The sequence below is a fragment of the Nelumbo nucifera genome, chromosome 2 (assembly GCF_055504915.1).
Source record: "Nelumbo nucifera cultivar China Antique chromosome 2, China Antique-T2T, whole genome shotgun sequence".
Lineage (NCBI taxonomy): Eukaryota > Viridiplantae > Streptophyta > Magnoliopsida > Proteales > Nelumbonaceae > Nelumbo > Nelumbo nucifera.
Window position 1 is genome coordinate 35,045,260 of NC_142650.1, and position 15,656 is coordinate 35,060,915.

The 15,656-nt window shown below is 35.1% G+C and overlaps 1 protein-coding gene across 1 annotated transcript; it reads left to right on the forward strand.

The window, feature by feature from the left end:
• The first annotated feature begins 1,929 nt into the window (after window positions 1–1,929).
• Window positions 1,930–2,319, forward strand: LOC104591015 (uncharacterized). The gene has a single exon (XM_010249785.2). The coding sequence runs from the start codon at window positions 1,930–1,932 to the stop codon at window positions 2,317–2,319; it is 390 nt and encodes a 129-aa protein (XP_010248087.1).
• The last annotated feature ends 13,337 nt before the right edge of the window (window positions 2,320–15,656 follow it).

Below are 15,656 nucleotides of genomic sequence, written 5' to 3' on the forward strand. Positions count from 1 at the left end.
CTGAATAATTATTTTGAAATCTGAAAATACAGAAAATTCTGAAATTAAAATAATTAGTGAAAACGAAAATAGCTATTTTGAAATCCAAAATTTCAAAATAGTTACTGAAAATTTCGAGAATTGGGGAGAATAATTACTGAAAACAATTACATAAAATAATTCTGAAAAAATTGTTGAATCAAAATAATTAGTGAATAATTATTTTAAAATCTGAAAAAAAAATGTTGAAATCAAATGATTTAAACATAAAAAAAAATTAGATTTAAAAAAATTACACTAGTATTATTAAAAAAATCCAATTTACAATATAAAATATTTTTGACTAAGAAATGACCAAACTAAAACTAACCCAACCATGTCAGGTTGGGAAGTTGCTGAACCGAAGCCAATTGAAAATACTAAAAAATTGACCAGTACGTAGACTTGGGTCAAGTTGGTTAGTTTGGCCAGTTTCATCGGTTTGATGAAGAGGCCTAGTTGGTTTGGGTTGGGTTTCAGTTTGGTCAATCAGTTCAAAATATTTAAACTTAAAAAATTAAATTTAAATTTAAAAATTGCAATGGTATATAAAAATTATAATTATAATTATAAAATATTAATATATATTTATGGTTAGTTAGTTTACAAATGGTCAAAACAAAACTAACCCTACTTGGTTAGGTTGGGAAGTTGTTGAACCAAAGTTGATTGAAAATCGCAGAAAAGCGACCAATTCGGGCCAAGTTGGGTTTGGTTGGTCGGTTGGCCAGTTTCATCTTTTTGATGAAGAGACCTAGCTGGTTTGGGTTGGTTTTTGGTTTGGGCGGTCCGCGGTCGGTTCAAAAGATAAACTGAAAAAAAAATTTATAGTGCTATTATTAAAAATAAGTTTAAAATTTTAAATTTACAATATAAAATATTTTAGAATAAAGAAATGTGGGAATTTTTTCACTTTCCTATATTAAAAAATTATTTGTAAATTATAAAATATGAATATATATCTATGGACAGGTTGATTCATATTTGGTCGGTTTACAAACGGTCAAATCGAAACTGACCCGACCTGATCGGATTAAGAAACTGTTAAACCGAAGCCAACCGTAAATACTAGAAAATCAACCACTCGAATTGAATTGAGTTAGGTTTATTGATTTCATCAGCTTGATGAACAATACTCCTACCTGAAATTGATTATTATTATTTTTGTATTTAAAAAATTTATTAAAATTAGAATATAAAATATAAATAATTATTAATTATTTAAAAAATTAAAATATAAAACAATGTATTTGTATTATATCTTAATTTTCGTTTAACAAAGTTCGTCCATTGCAAATCCCCGCTAAAATATGAACATTTATGGATGCATGCATCTATGTGTACTGACTACATATATGAATTTACATTATTTAAATATTATACACACAAATATGAAGTCAAGTTCAGATTGGTTGGAGCAGATTAGAAGGGACGTACGACCTTGTCAAAGACGGATCGATGATTGATTGATCGGTAATTCCGTGAAAATAGGTAAAAAAACGCATGATTTTCTGACCAGTCAGGTTCATCGGGTTAATTGGATGATATATTTAAGGGGAAGAGAGAAGATGGGGAAAAATCGTCACCCTCCCTCTAGTGTGGCCGGTTAGAGCACCCCTTCAGACAACGTAACTCAGGAGAGCCTGATATCAGTTTTTGAGTAATATCACTCTCTGATATCACATCCGAGCACGTCTCTCCTCTCCTTGAGTTAATAAATTTGAAGGGGGCTCTTCAATCGGCCATTTCTTTCTCTCAACGCTTTTTTTCTCTGATTCCTCAGACTCACTCTCAGGTATTCAGCGGCTTCATTTGTATCTTTCTGTCGCCTTGAATCCTTGTTCTATTCTCCCACCGAATAAACTCGAACTTAACCTGTCCGATCCGCTTCAAACTCGCAACCAAGAAATCATGGCTAAACTCACTAGACAACCGGCCAGCAGAATACGGTTCAGCGAGTTAGCCGGCGAGACGGCAGCAGAATGCATGGCGGTATGCTGCTGCTTCCCGTGTGGTGTGGTGGACATGTTGGTCCTGGCAGTGTACAGGGTACCGGCCGGTCTCTGCCGGAAAGCGATGAAGAAGAGAAGCCAACAAAGAAAGAAAGGGAGTCCGTTATCTCAGCAGCAGGTTTTCCCCTATGGGTGCGACGAAGCAGAGTTTGAGATACATATAGTGTCACAAATGGAATTGGATGAAATTGCAAAGACCAAGGAGGTTATTGAGCTGGATAAGGAGATGTGGGACAGGTTCTACGAGACTGGGTTCTGGAGGAGTCTTTCTCGTCTCGAGCGGGAGTAGCGACCAACGGTTATAACCGTCAGAAAACCGTTCAGAAAAGAAGAGAGAGAAGCTCTTTCGGTGATGTATAGAGACCAAGAAGTACTTAATTTACTTCTTGCTTCTTCTTTTTTTTACATTTTTTTAATTAAATTAAATGGGAGACGTGTGAGCAACCCTGTTTGTGTTCACATCCGTTTTTCCTTTTTTTTTTGTTTTTTTTCCTTCTAGCATTCCAAAAAGGCTTTTTTTGACAATAAAGAGCAATGTAATTATGTAGAAAAAATATTACATTTGATGCGTTTCTAGCATTGCATGCAAGAGCCTCGTTTCTAGCAAAAGATGTTACATTTGCCACTCGTAATTCGTTGTATTGGGTGGGTTAAAAGATCCAAGGCACAAATCGTATGCAATTATTATGTTTTAATTATTAAATCATTTATCTATTTGTTTATTTATTTTAGTTTTATATACTGTAAAAATGTCAATATAGTCTTAAATTTTTAGACATTTGGCTTTTATATATTGTAAAAATGTCAATATGTTAATTAATTATTAATAGAAATATACAATATTAATTTAAAATAGGTATTTTGGGCCTACTATCACTTTGGTCCTCAAATTTCAAAATGTTCGAATCCAATACCTAAACTTCCAAAATATACCAATTTAGTCCCTATATATCGTTAATCATCCGTTAAGTGGCATATAAAAAGACACAAATGCCCTTCAAGTGTCATCTAACTTTCTTTATTAACTAGTTCTTCACACTAGTTCGAATACACGGAATATGATGCTGGAAAAGGAAATATTACCAGAAAACTGTTTGGAGAATGTCATACTCAATTTATTTTGTCAAAATCTGATCTGATAGAGTCCACAAGAAACAGATGAATAGTGTCTTATTTCAAAGGATAATTTTGACATTTTCAAAAGTTTGAAGTTGTAAATATCATCATATGATATGATAGAGATAACTGACAGCTAACGTTTTGAATTTCGGGGATCAAAGTGAGACTAGGCCCAAAGTATAGGGTACTAATCTGCAATTTTCCCTTTAAAATATACCAAATTTATTAGAGCTTTTAAGATACATATCATATGCAAATTCATAAATTCTAATTACTAAAAGAATTATTCAATTTTTATTATTTTATTTATGTATATTATCAAAAAAATTAAAAACATTTGTTTGATATAAATATAGACCAATAGATATGATAGACCATATCATCTATCGTTCATATTTAAAAAATACTAATTTTAGTGATAAATTACTATTAATTTTCTTTTTATTTGAATTATAAATGTGGTCCTTAATTTAAACCAATATTTTATTATCTTAACATATCATTGAAGGATGTTTTTAAATCTACATCTAACTGAACATAGTTAATTATGAAAATGATTAAATGGTAAAATTTGAAGGGTATAACTGTGATGTCAAAGACATGATAGTGTCAAAATTATAACCAATCAACTGGCATCATAAGAGTGGCAACCAATCAAACGGGTTGTATGCAATTCGTATTGATCATCAATAGGGATAGATGCAAATTGTTATATGCATATCGATTGGTTTCTATTATTGCTCCTTTGTATTGCTTAGATGTAATGTTAGAGCCTAAGATTAGAAAAAAAGGTATAGATATTTTGCATGAATCTTATCATGAATTTATGCAATATGATATTGGATATTTAATATATATATATATATATATATATATAGAAGAATATAAACATACCATCTGAAAGAATTAGTGATGTGGTGGTAGTGAAATAGATAAAATTTAGTTATTAATAAGCAAAAATAGGCAACAGTTGGTTGCTTCCTCTTCATCATCAAGTGCATTTACTAAACTTCATTTTTATTTGCAAGCTAATTTTGCAAATTTTTTTTAACATTTAGGCAATTAAATAAATTTGATATTTTACCCTAGTAGAAAGAACATGGAAAACAATTACCCTTTTGCTTGTTGTCATAGCATATGATCTACTAATGTAGTACAAGAGGAGGCTAATAAGTTTTATGCAAGTTGGGATCACTACAAGATACATAAGAAGCAGAGATGACGACATTGACCCAACTTAGTAAATATTTATTGAGATAACATCAGTACGGAATTTCTATCTTAGTGCGTCTTTACCAAGTTAGTGTCAATTTCTATCTTAGTTCATATTTACCAAGTTAGTGTTACAATGGAATTTCCAAATTTGTCTTTAATTAGGATTTTCTTGTAGGAGGCATAAGGGTGTAAAGAAGTATATATAAAGAGTAGCTAAGCCAAAACTTGGTAGTTTGGATTAATTTTCTCTTAAGTATTCGGTAAAGAGTTGTTCTTTTTTATTTCGATTTTGGTTCTTCTATTTAAATCTTCTTTGAATATGATTTGTTTTTCAAATTGTTCCATTTGGTATTAGAGTCCAAGTTTGATCTTTCTATGGATTGTGGCTCGTAAGAAGAAACAAGTGGCTCACATCATGGAGTAGAAATTTAATAAGAAAATACAAGAAAGGTGATAGAGATGAGAAAACAAGTCAATGCACTTACTCAAGAGTTGAAATTGCTACATTCATGTTCTAAAACAAGGGATGGAAACTCCAACACAAGTGCATCCACTTGTTACTTTTCACCATCAAGGTAAGCAACCCAATTGGTTGTAGTTGCGGGTGGTGACTAGAGGCGGTGGGAAACGGGTCTCAAGATTGAGATCCTGAAGTTCCATAGTATGGCTCTAGAAGAATTCATGGACTGGCTTTTTGTGATGATAGACGAAGTCCTTGAATTCAAGGAAATTTTAGAATACAAGTTTGTTCCCTTAATAACCACTCGGTTTAAGATGTGCAACAGCATGGTGATATCAATTGAAGGTCATGCGACACAAAAGAGGCAAGAAAAATATTAGAACATGGAAGAAACTTAAGACAATGATGAATTCAGGATTTTTACCCCATAATTATACTTGTTTGCTTTAGCAAGAATTGCAAAATCTAAAGTAAGGGACTGATACAATAGATGAATATACAAGAAAGTTTCACTTGTTAGTGGCCTAAAATGGGTTTATTGAAACCGATGACCAATTAGTGGCAAGGTACATTACTAGCTTGAGACCAGATATTCATGATGTATTGGAGTTATTTAACTATTATGACATATCTACTCATCAACATAGTTTAATCATAGAAAGGCCAAACAATGGGCCTAACCCTTTGGGTTGAGCCCAAGTTAGTGGACCAAACCAAAATCAAGTTGGTTCATCTAGGTTGAAATGCAATGAGTGTGGTGAACTGGGCCATAAGTTTATTGAATGTGAAAGGAATGATAAAAAGAAAGGTGTGTTGTTTGTAGAAAATGAGGGGGGAATAATCCCAATGAGAATCATGTGACTTCACCAATGTTTAACTCCTATGACAATGAAGCTTTAGAAGGTGAATTGGTGTATGGCGGTGTAGGTGAAGCCTTAATGATGCAACGATCATTCTTAACACCAAATGATGAATAAAAGGATTTGCTTAGAAATAGCAAATTGATAATGGGAGCTATGAAAATGTTGTCAGAAGAAATTGTCAACAAGCTAAATTTGAAAACCCAACAACATCTTCACCCATACAGGTTTGCATGGTTGTAAAAGGAGAATGAGGTAAGAGTTACACAACGAAGTTTGGTGAGCTTTTCTATTGGCCAACACTATAGTGATTAAGCATGGTATGATATTGTGTGCATGGATGCATGTCATCTACTACTTAGGTGACTATGGCAGTTTGATCATCATGTCTTACAAGGTGGATGGAAGAATACCTATTCTTTTGAGTTTAAGGGGAAAAGAATAATTCTTCGTCCTTCAAGATAGACAGTACCTAAGCCAAAACTTGGAAAGATTGTTAGTCTCTTTACCATGATTGAATTCTCAAATTCCTTGAAGGAGACGGATAATGTGTATGCAATAGTTAAAAAGGGCTTAAATTTAAGGACATGACAAGTCTAAGCGTGAAATTGAAGAACTCTCGTGAAAAAGGCCCATGAAAATTTAGAAGCAATTAATATCAAATACAAAAAGCATGTTTATAAAAGGAAGGGAGTGTTTGATGTAGGAGACTATGTCTTGATCATTTTAGTAGAGAACCGTTTACTAGTTGGACAATGTGGAAGGGTAGAACCAAGGAATGTTGGACCGTGTGAGATGGTGGAAGTCATCAATGACAATACCTACATGTTAAAGCTCCCATCCATATACATACCCATGATATCTTCAATATCAAGCACTTGGTACCATATGTTGGTGATCACTCAAATCATGACTTAAATCTGACATCGGATTCTCTCCAACCTGGGGAAGATGATGCAGTACAGAAGGAGACTAATAAGTTTTATTCAAGTTGGGATCACTACAAGACATGTAAGAAACAGAGGTGATGCCACCGACCGAACATAATAAATATTTAATATTTACTAAGATAGCATCATCACCGAATTTTTATCTTAGTTTGTATTTATCAAGTTAGTACCAATTTCTATTTTAGTTCGTATTTACCAAGTTAATGTTACAATGGAATTTCCGAATTTGTATTCAATTAGGACTTTTTTTTGAAAATATTTAGCTAGTTAAAGAGTAGGTAGGCCTAAATCTTGGTAGTTTTGGTTTATTGTCTCTTAAGTATTCAGTAAAGTATTGTTCTTTTGTTTATTTTGGATTTATTTATTTTCTTTGAAGTTTCTTTGAATGTGATTTGTTTTCCAAACTACGCCATCTACTAAGCCCGCTCTTATTCATAATTTAATTAGAGTCTTATTTTAGTGCAGATAAGGGTATTGGACAAGAAGAGAAGTTGCATAAATGATGAAAGTCTAGAGGTATGCACGTGCATGAAAGATTGGCTAGATGCAAATGATAGACTTGAAGAAAATATTGTGTCCAATATTTTTATTAATATTAAATAATTGTATAATATTTTAAATATTATTGTAAATTTTAATTTTCAATTATATTATACTATCTTGTTCCAATTCTATTGTAATTTATTTTTCAATCTAATATATGTTTTTTCATGTTTCATCAATTGTGCACATTAAGCTTCAAAATAAAACTTCTAGATTTTTCTTTTCACTTTGTTATCTATCTTGTTAAGTTTTTTTGTTAATCTTTCATTATTTTTCAAAATTTATTTCATGTTTCACTTATAAAAGAAAAGTGAAATGTAAAAAATTCAGTAGTCTTGGGCCCATTAGGCCTGGGGTTGTAAGACAGGCCAGACTCCCCTGCTAAAGTCTGCCATACTGCAGATAGCTCAAAAAAAGTGGGTTGTTACAGCTCTAATCAACTCCTATAGATGTATTGCAGTTTTACATCTAAAAAGATCCAGAGTCAATACTATGTGACAAGAATTGGTGTATGCTCCTCACAGAGCACTCCTCACACTGACCTCACAGCCACATTCAAACTTGTATTGGAAAATCACCCATGAATTATAACATATAAGTATGAGAGATCGATGTTCCAGATGTGCAGTTGCAACATGCTATAAGGTCTGTGTGAGGAACAAATTTAGACTCATGTGAAAAGGGATCTTTCACATAGACAAAACCTTAGCTATAAAAGCCTAAAAATCATAGCTATGATCCTACATTACGGTCTTTCTATGGACAAGATAACCAATCATAAGTGGAGCTAGGGATGAAGTTGGGCCAGGTTAAGTCGGATTGAGGTCAACCCAAGGTGTTGAACTCCCAATTTAGGATCGAGTTGGGTTCAAGTTGGGCTTGGGTTGGGTTTGGATTGGTCTTCGGTTGGTGATGGATTTCGAGCAATACACAAACAAGGAAGTATCAGCCATAGAAGCCCAAAAACCCATCTTGATCAGTTGACAAGTGAGATGAGAGTACCAGGCCTGAGGTGCTTGTCGAAGTCCATATAGAGCTTTGTTTAACTTGCATACATGATCTGGTTTGGAGGGATCTTCGAAGCCCTTGGGTTGTTTAACATATATGTCTTCTTGAAGTTCACCATTGAGAAAAGCATTGTCAAAATCAATTTGATGAATGCACCATTGTTGAGAGACCGCAAGAGAGAGAATGGTATGGATGGTTACCGGATTCACAACCTGGTTGAATGTAGCAATGAAATCAACATTGGGAACTTGAGTAAACCCTTGTACAACCAAACGGGCCTTGTACCGGTTAATGGTGCCATCGACCTTCCATTTTACCTTATAGATCCATTTGGTTCCCACTACATGCATATGAGAGGAGTATGGTACAAGACTCCAAGTACCATTATTGACGAGAGTGTTGAACTCTTTTGTCATACCCTCATGCCAATGAACAAATTTTACAACTTTGGAATAGCTGGATGGTTCAACATTCTCATCATGTAATTGAGTCAACAACGACTGAGGTAAGGGATACTTGGTAGTTAGATGGGAGTGAGTAGGCAGAGAGTCGTCCATAGATCGAGTAACCATAGTGTGTTGATGAGAAATTGCATAATTTTGAGGTGTTATAGGAACAGTTTTATCAAGAATATCATGAAGTGGACATGTGCCACGAGGTCCAATGTCATGGGAGATGGACCCATTTGAAGGTGCCAAGGTACTACTAGGACTGTCAGGAGTCATGGAGTTTGAAGTAGATTCATTCCATGGTGAAGATGATGGAACCAAGGATGGAGGTGTGCTGGGAGCTGCGTTAGACGAGATGGGAGACTATAAATAAATTCTGGTTGGTTGAATCGGATCTGATGTAGAGACCGTAGGTATGCCGAGGAATTTATGTTAATAAAAAATAAATGACATGAAATATATTCTTGTCCAGTAGAAGGACGTAAGCAGCGATAACCTTTGTACTTATCGTTGTAGCCAAGGAAGATGCATTGCTTTGAGCGATAGTCAAACTTGTGCCGATTGTATGGTCGAAGTAATGAATAGCAAGCACACCCAAAAGTTTTAAGGAATCGATAGTCCAAAGGAGACCCAAAAAGAACCTCAAAGGGAGACTTGTCACAGAAAGTGCTAGTCAGAAGTCAGTTGATTAAATATATTATTGTAGCTTCAATTACGTGGCAATGTTTTCGTTCAACATTCCCGTTTTGTTCATGTGTGTGAGGGCAAGTGAGCCGATGAGTGATGCCGTCGGTGTCCAAATATGTATAGAGTTTCCGATATTCTCCACCCCAATCAGATTGTAAGGCTTTGATTTTAGTATTGAATAAACCTTCAACATGACACTTAAATGAAAAATATACATCAAAAACATGTGGCTTCCTTTGCAAAGGAAACAACCAAGAAATTTTACTATAAGCATCAATGAAAATTACATAGTATAAAATTGGGGTTGGTCCCCATACATCAGAAAAAGACCAAATATAACAGATCAGAAATAACTGTAGATGGAGGGGGGGAGGAGTGATAACCTATGACTTTTGCATACTTGACAAGATTCACAAACTATATTGGATCAAAAATTAAGTTGACCTTCATATGGTAACTCGAACTGTGACACAAACTTGCCTCACAACATGCATAGCCGGATGTCCAAGTCGCTTGTGACAATCATTGACAGAAACCCGTTCACTGACTAAGGCTGAAGGCTTATTCATACTAGTCATGCTTCCTGGAATTGATAGAGACCATCTCTATTGGGTCCTCATATCAGTGTTTTCCCCATATAATCCTTTACAAGAAAAAAAAAACACCATGAAATTCAAAATATAAATTGTTATCACGAGTAAACTTGTAACGCATAACAAATTTTTAGACAAATCTGGCACATGAAAAATATTGTTTAAAGCAAACTAGTGAGTAGCAGTATTAATAGTTGATGAACCAATATGATTAATTGCCAAACCTGAATCATTTTCCACTTTAACTTGATCGGTTCCTCCATACTCAGACTAAATCTATAGATTCTCAATATCGGGTGTCATGTGATACGTGACACTGCTATCTGGATACCCAGTTGGTTTGAAAGAAGAAGGGGTGGAAGTGGTGCTGATGTTGTAGGCAACTGGTTCTGTCTCTTCATTCTTAAAATTTAGGTCATAACGCCGACGACATTTCACAGCCCCATGTCTCGGTTTATTGCATAGTTGACAGACAATGGAATTATTGCGCCCTCTTCCTCCAATGTTTGTACGGTTGTTTGAAGAACCACGCCCCCACCTCTGCCATGATTATTCCCGGGAGCTATATATTGGATGTTGTTACTCAAATTTTAATTTTTGAAATTGGTAATATTTGCAGCAGGGGGGGGGTGGAGTCGATAGGAGTGGCGTTCTGTTCTAACCAGCCCTCATGGCCAAGAAGAATGCCTAAAACATCATCAACATCAAGGTCCTCTATATCTGACCTATTAGTAATTGCAATCACAACAGATTCAGATTCAGCTCCCAATCCACCAAGTATGTAAGGAATTAAGTTACTAGTGTTAATGGGTTCAACAACTACAAACAGACTATCAGCTATAGATCTAGCTTTTCAAACATATTCAGAAATAGTCATACCTCCTTTCTTGAGACTCTAGAGTTGTATTCTGTACAGAAACAATCTGGAGTGGGAATAGTTGGCAAAGGACTTGGCGAGAGCATTCCAAACATCGCGTGATGAATAATGTCCAATCACTTGCTCGAACACATTCTCCGTGAGTTACGCAATAATCCATGAGAGCACCAATTGATCTTTCTTAAACCAATCTGAGTATGCTGGATTGAGAGTCACCTGACCGCCTTCATTCGGATCTGGTATATGTTATGTTGGGGCAGCAGTCGATCTGTCTACATACCCCATTAATCAGTTCGTGTAGAGAATAGCAAAAGTTGAACCTTCTAGAGCAAATAATTATCATTGCTAAGCTTGATAGGGAGATAACGTGCTCCATTAGATTGGGTTGAGTTTGAACCTAAGGTATTATTGATAACAGAGAGTTTTGAGAACCAGAACTGAAGCTGTTGGAAGCCATGAGAGTCAAAAAAAGCTCTAATACCAAGTTATGATAAAAGATTGAACAAAAAGTTGAGGATCAATGATGAATGCATCGACCTCATTCTATTTATAATGTGAGGAGTTACAACAGTAAGAAGTCCATCAAAGATGGAGCTTTACAGAGATAAGCAACTAAGAGGATTACAACAAGTTAGGATAACAATTATCGTAAGGACCAAGGATAATTGTTATCCTAAGGATAAGAGTTAATAGAATTCTATAGCAGTAAGGAGATACAGGTGGAGGTGTACCTCCAATACACCAGTACAGTGGGCCCAAGGCTCTGAATGTCATTCATGGTGCTAAAATATAACTCAAGCTCTGTTATTGTAAGAGCTTAACATTTAAACTCGTGGAGTTCATGGTCTGGAATTTTGAAGCAGGAGCTAAAGAAGCTTTTCGTTGTTGGCTTTTATAAATTTCAGCATCATAGGGTGGAGGTATGGGTAGTATTTCAATGTCTGCCAGCCCTTTAGGCTTTCTAACCCACAAACCAAATATTTCTCTTTTAGTTGTCTCCATCGACGTTGTTGTACCCGTCGCAGTTCACATTCTCTGTTCTATTTTTTCCTTTTTTTTTCCTTGCGACGCGAATCGCAACCCTCTCTCGTAGAGATTAACAACTGATGTGTTATCATCCAGGAGTGACATGGATTGTGATTCACGTTGCGACGCAGCATGTTGGTGGGGATGGAAGAGAAGGGGGAGAGAGAGAGAGAGAGAGAGAGAGATTTGTGGTGGATCAGATGTAACTTCATCTCCGATAAAGAGGCAGTGGATGGAGAGGGGAGGGAGAAGAAGAGAACTCGAGCAGGAACAACCGAACAATGGAATGAAAAGGGAGGAGGGGTTAAACAAATTTCATAAAATCTGAAGTCCACACTGTCGTTAGCAACCTAATTCCGTTAATTTCAAAATAAATAGGAGAACATGACGTGGTCGAATAGGGTAGACTGAAAAAGGAAGAGATTAGAAAATGGTTAAGAAAGCAGAAATTAAGAAGCAAGGGAGAGCAAAGAGGATTAAATTCTATGCTCGCTATTAACGACAATCGAAAACACCCACAAACCCAGAAATCAAACCAACCCTCTCTCTTCTTTTATTTTTCAGGTTGACATAGAAGATCTTCTATATCGATTTGTCAACTGCAAATATACAGAAACCCAAAATTCTTTCATAGGCAGTGAAGAAAATTCACGGAAATATAGCAGCTGCCGAAAATTGCAACGACAGTAGTGTTTGATCTTAAACAAAGAAAAGAAAAACCAAAACCCAAAAAGAAGGAATGAAAGGGTTGTTCGGTGATGCAAGTAGAGAGAGAGAGGGGAACGATGCGTTTGAGGGGATTCCAACCTGCTATAGCGATGGTTTTGAGGGGAGATGAATGTGTATTGAGGAACTTGAGAGCTTATCTTATCACGTATTTGCCAGTGAAATCAGAAGCACCTAGGATTGTCAGATCATAGTCCTTCTTTATTCCGGTGAAGCTTGGACAAACAGTAGGTTAATCTATAAGGAGGGTGTGAGGAGGATTCTGTGAGCATACAACACTTGCACTGTAGTGTTGTTCAACCTCCATTTAAAGATAATTGCCAGTTCGCTTATTCTAAGTGAAAGTAAGGAGGAAAAGGACAAAATAGAATGGTTGTGCATTCATTGCTCCAGGCTCTTATTGTCGTTAAGGGTGGTTTAAAACAATCGTTAAACAATTTATCAATTAGCTAAATAGTAGGAATGGTTTAAGAAATTTGTCCTCCTTTTATTCTCTAACTCAGAGTCCCGACTATTATTGTTGGGGACGTTATGAGACGTCTTTTTGGAGTAAAATGGTTAGAAAATCTCACCCCACCCCACATTCGGTTTTCCCACCACTATGTATAAGTTAAAACCAGTCCTGATTGTTTTTTCAATCTCACACTCTTGGTCACCGTTTTTTCAATATCAAACTTCAGTCACGACCTATTATTGCCGATGACTTTGTCCCACATCTTTTTGGGGTGAATTGGATATTATGATGCACGATCTGGCAGCTCCCTTGGGGGCTGATGACTCAGAAGTTGATTTGGATGGTTTCTTTGTCTGGGTCGAGCTGTGTTAGGCAGAGCTGGAGATGTCCGAGTTATATAACGGAGAGCTGTATAATTTTCTAAGAGACATGTAGGGAAACAATATTAGCTGAGCTGTACTGGGCCGGCTAGAGATGTATGAGCTATATAACGGAGAGTTGTGCAATTTTCCGAGAGACCTGCAGGGAAACAATATTAGAGTGCCCGAGTTTCTTTACCCAGGGTGGGCACTCCGATGCCTAAGTCAACGAATTGGAGATTTTAGAGAGAAGTAAAAGTAAGAGAGATAGAGAGCTGTGAAAACTAAATTGCACATACCTTCTCTTAGGAAAATGGTGCCTTTATATAGGTGTAAGGGAATAGAGACCTCTTGTAATGGGTCCCATATTCTCGTGGATCCATTTTTGCATAGTTTGCTGAATTATTACGTTGGTTACGTGATCTGTGCGGGCATTACGGCTCGCCCGAATAACTCTAGCGCGGGTAGGTCGGCCTAACGGTCAAGCGTTATTACTCTAGAGAACTTGGTCTTGATAACAGATCAATGTTATAGGTCGGCGAGCATTCCTTGTAGGTCATCACTTATACCCTACTCGCTCAACCGATCCCCAAAGGAGGTTGTTCCTCAAGCGGAGGTCCTTTAGGTCGGCCATAGGCAAGATGCTACTAGCCGCCCTACTGGGGTGATCTGCTTACTCAATGTCGAGGTGTTACATGGATGCCATGTGTCTCCGAAGGTAGGTTGCCAGGTCGATGGAGGTAGGTCGCTAGGTCTCCAGTACGTCTCCAAAGGTAGGCCGCCAGGTCAACGAAGGTAGGTCTCTTGAGGTAGGTTGTCGGGTCGGCGAAGGTAGGTTTCTAGGTTTCCAGTAGGTTTCTAAGATAGAGGTAGGTCTCCATCATTTTGGCTAAGGCAAGTCGTCGTCTACATGGTGTCGGGGTGTCATCTAGCTGTTTTGAGATGCTGCGTGTCATGATGTCAATGGAGGGCCAAATCTGCCCTCATCAGATATGAAGAACAATTAATAATTCACCCTAGAGTTGGTTATTTTCCCACTAGTCCACTACATCAAACAATGTTGTTTACATGTTCGGGTTAAGATGATGGTTGATTTGGGTCAAACTTTGGATAGTCCAACATTGACCCATTGTAAACAAGAATATTTAAAATCAGTCTAGATTGGTTTTAACTACTAAACCACTCCGACTTCGTATTCTAAAACCGGTCTAGACCATCGGTTTAGAAATAATTTATTACAATTTAACACCAGCCCAGATTTTATATTGTAACTAATTATTATTTTTAGTAATTCAGTAATGTTAATATTTTTATTCAAATTTTAATATTTTTTGGTCTTAGCTTCTATTTTTAGTTATTTTAGAAATTAGTATTTTTAATAATTACCTTTCGAATAATTATTATTTTTACTACTTCAATAAATCTTGAAACAAATTGATTATTTTTAATTCCTATTATAATATCAAAACAAAATATAACATTTTCCAGTAATTAATATTAAAGCATATTGATTATTTAAATTTCTCAAACTAATTACCAAAAAATAATTACTATAATAATTTAATGAACGCTACTAAAATTTTGAAATGTGAAAATTCAAAATATATTCTTGAAAATTGCTGAAAATTCCGAGAATTAGTGATAATAATTAATGAAATTATTTCTTAAATTAATTTTGAAAATACTAAATTTCAAATTAAATACAGAATAACTATTTTGAAATTTGAAAATACTGAAAATACTGAAAATTCTGAAATTATGAAATTCAGAAGATAAAATAATTTCTTAAAATGAAAAATAATTAAATTCTGACCTAAAAATTCAAGATATTGAATAAATATAAAAATAATTAAAAAATCTGAAAATTTTGGGAAATTACTTAAATTCAAAATAACTGTTGAGTAATTATTTTGGAATCTGAAAATTCAAAATAGTTACTCAAAATTCCGATAAGTAGAGGTAATAATTAATGAAAATAATTACTTACAATAATACTAAAACTTTTGAAAACTATCGAAATTCAAATTAACTATAGGATAATTATTTTGAAATTTGAAAATGCAGAAATTTTAGAAATTAAGATTTTAAAATAATTACTAAAGGTGGCAAGTAGAAATTTGGTTAGTTTGGCCAGTTTCATCGGTTTGATGAAGAGGCATAGTTGGTTTGGGTTGGGTTTCGGTTTGGTCAATTAGTTCAAAATATTTAAACTTAAAAAATTAAATTTAAATTTAAAAATTGCAATGATATATAAAAATTATAATTTTAATTATAAAATATTAATATATATTTATGGTTGA

Bases quoted from the DNA above. Each gene is read 5' to 3' on its own strand.
- LOC104591015 (XM_010249785.2), top strand. From the start codon at position 1,930: ATGGCTAAACTCACTAGACAACCGGCCAGCAGAATACGGTTCAGCGAG.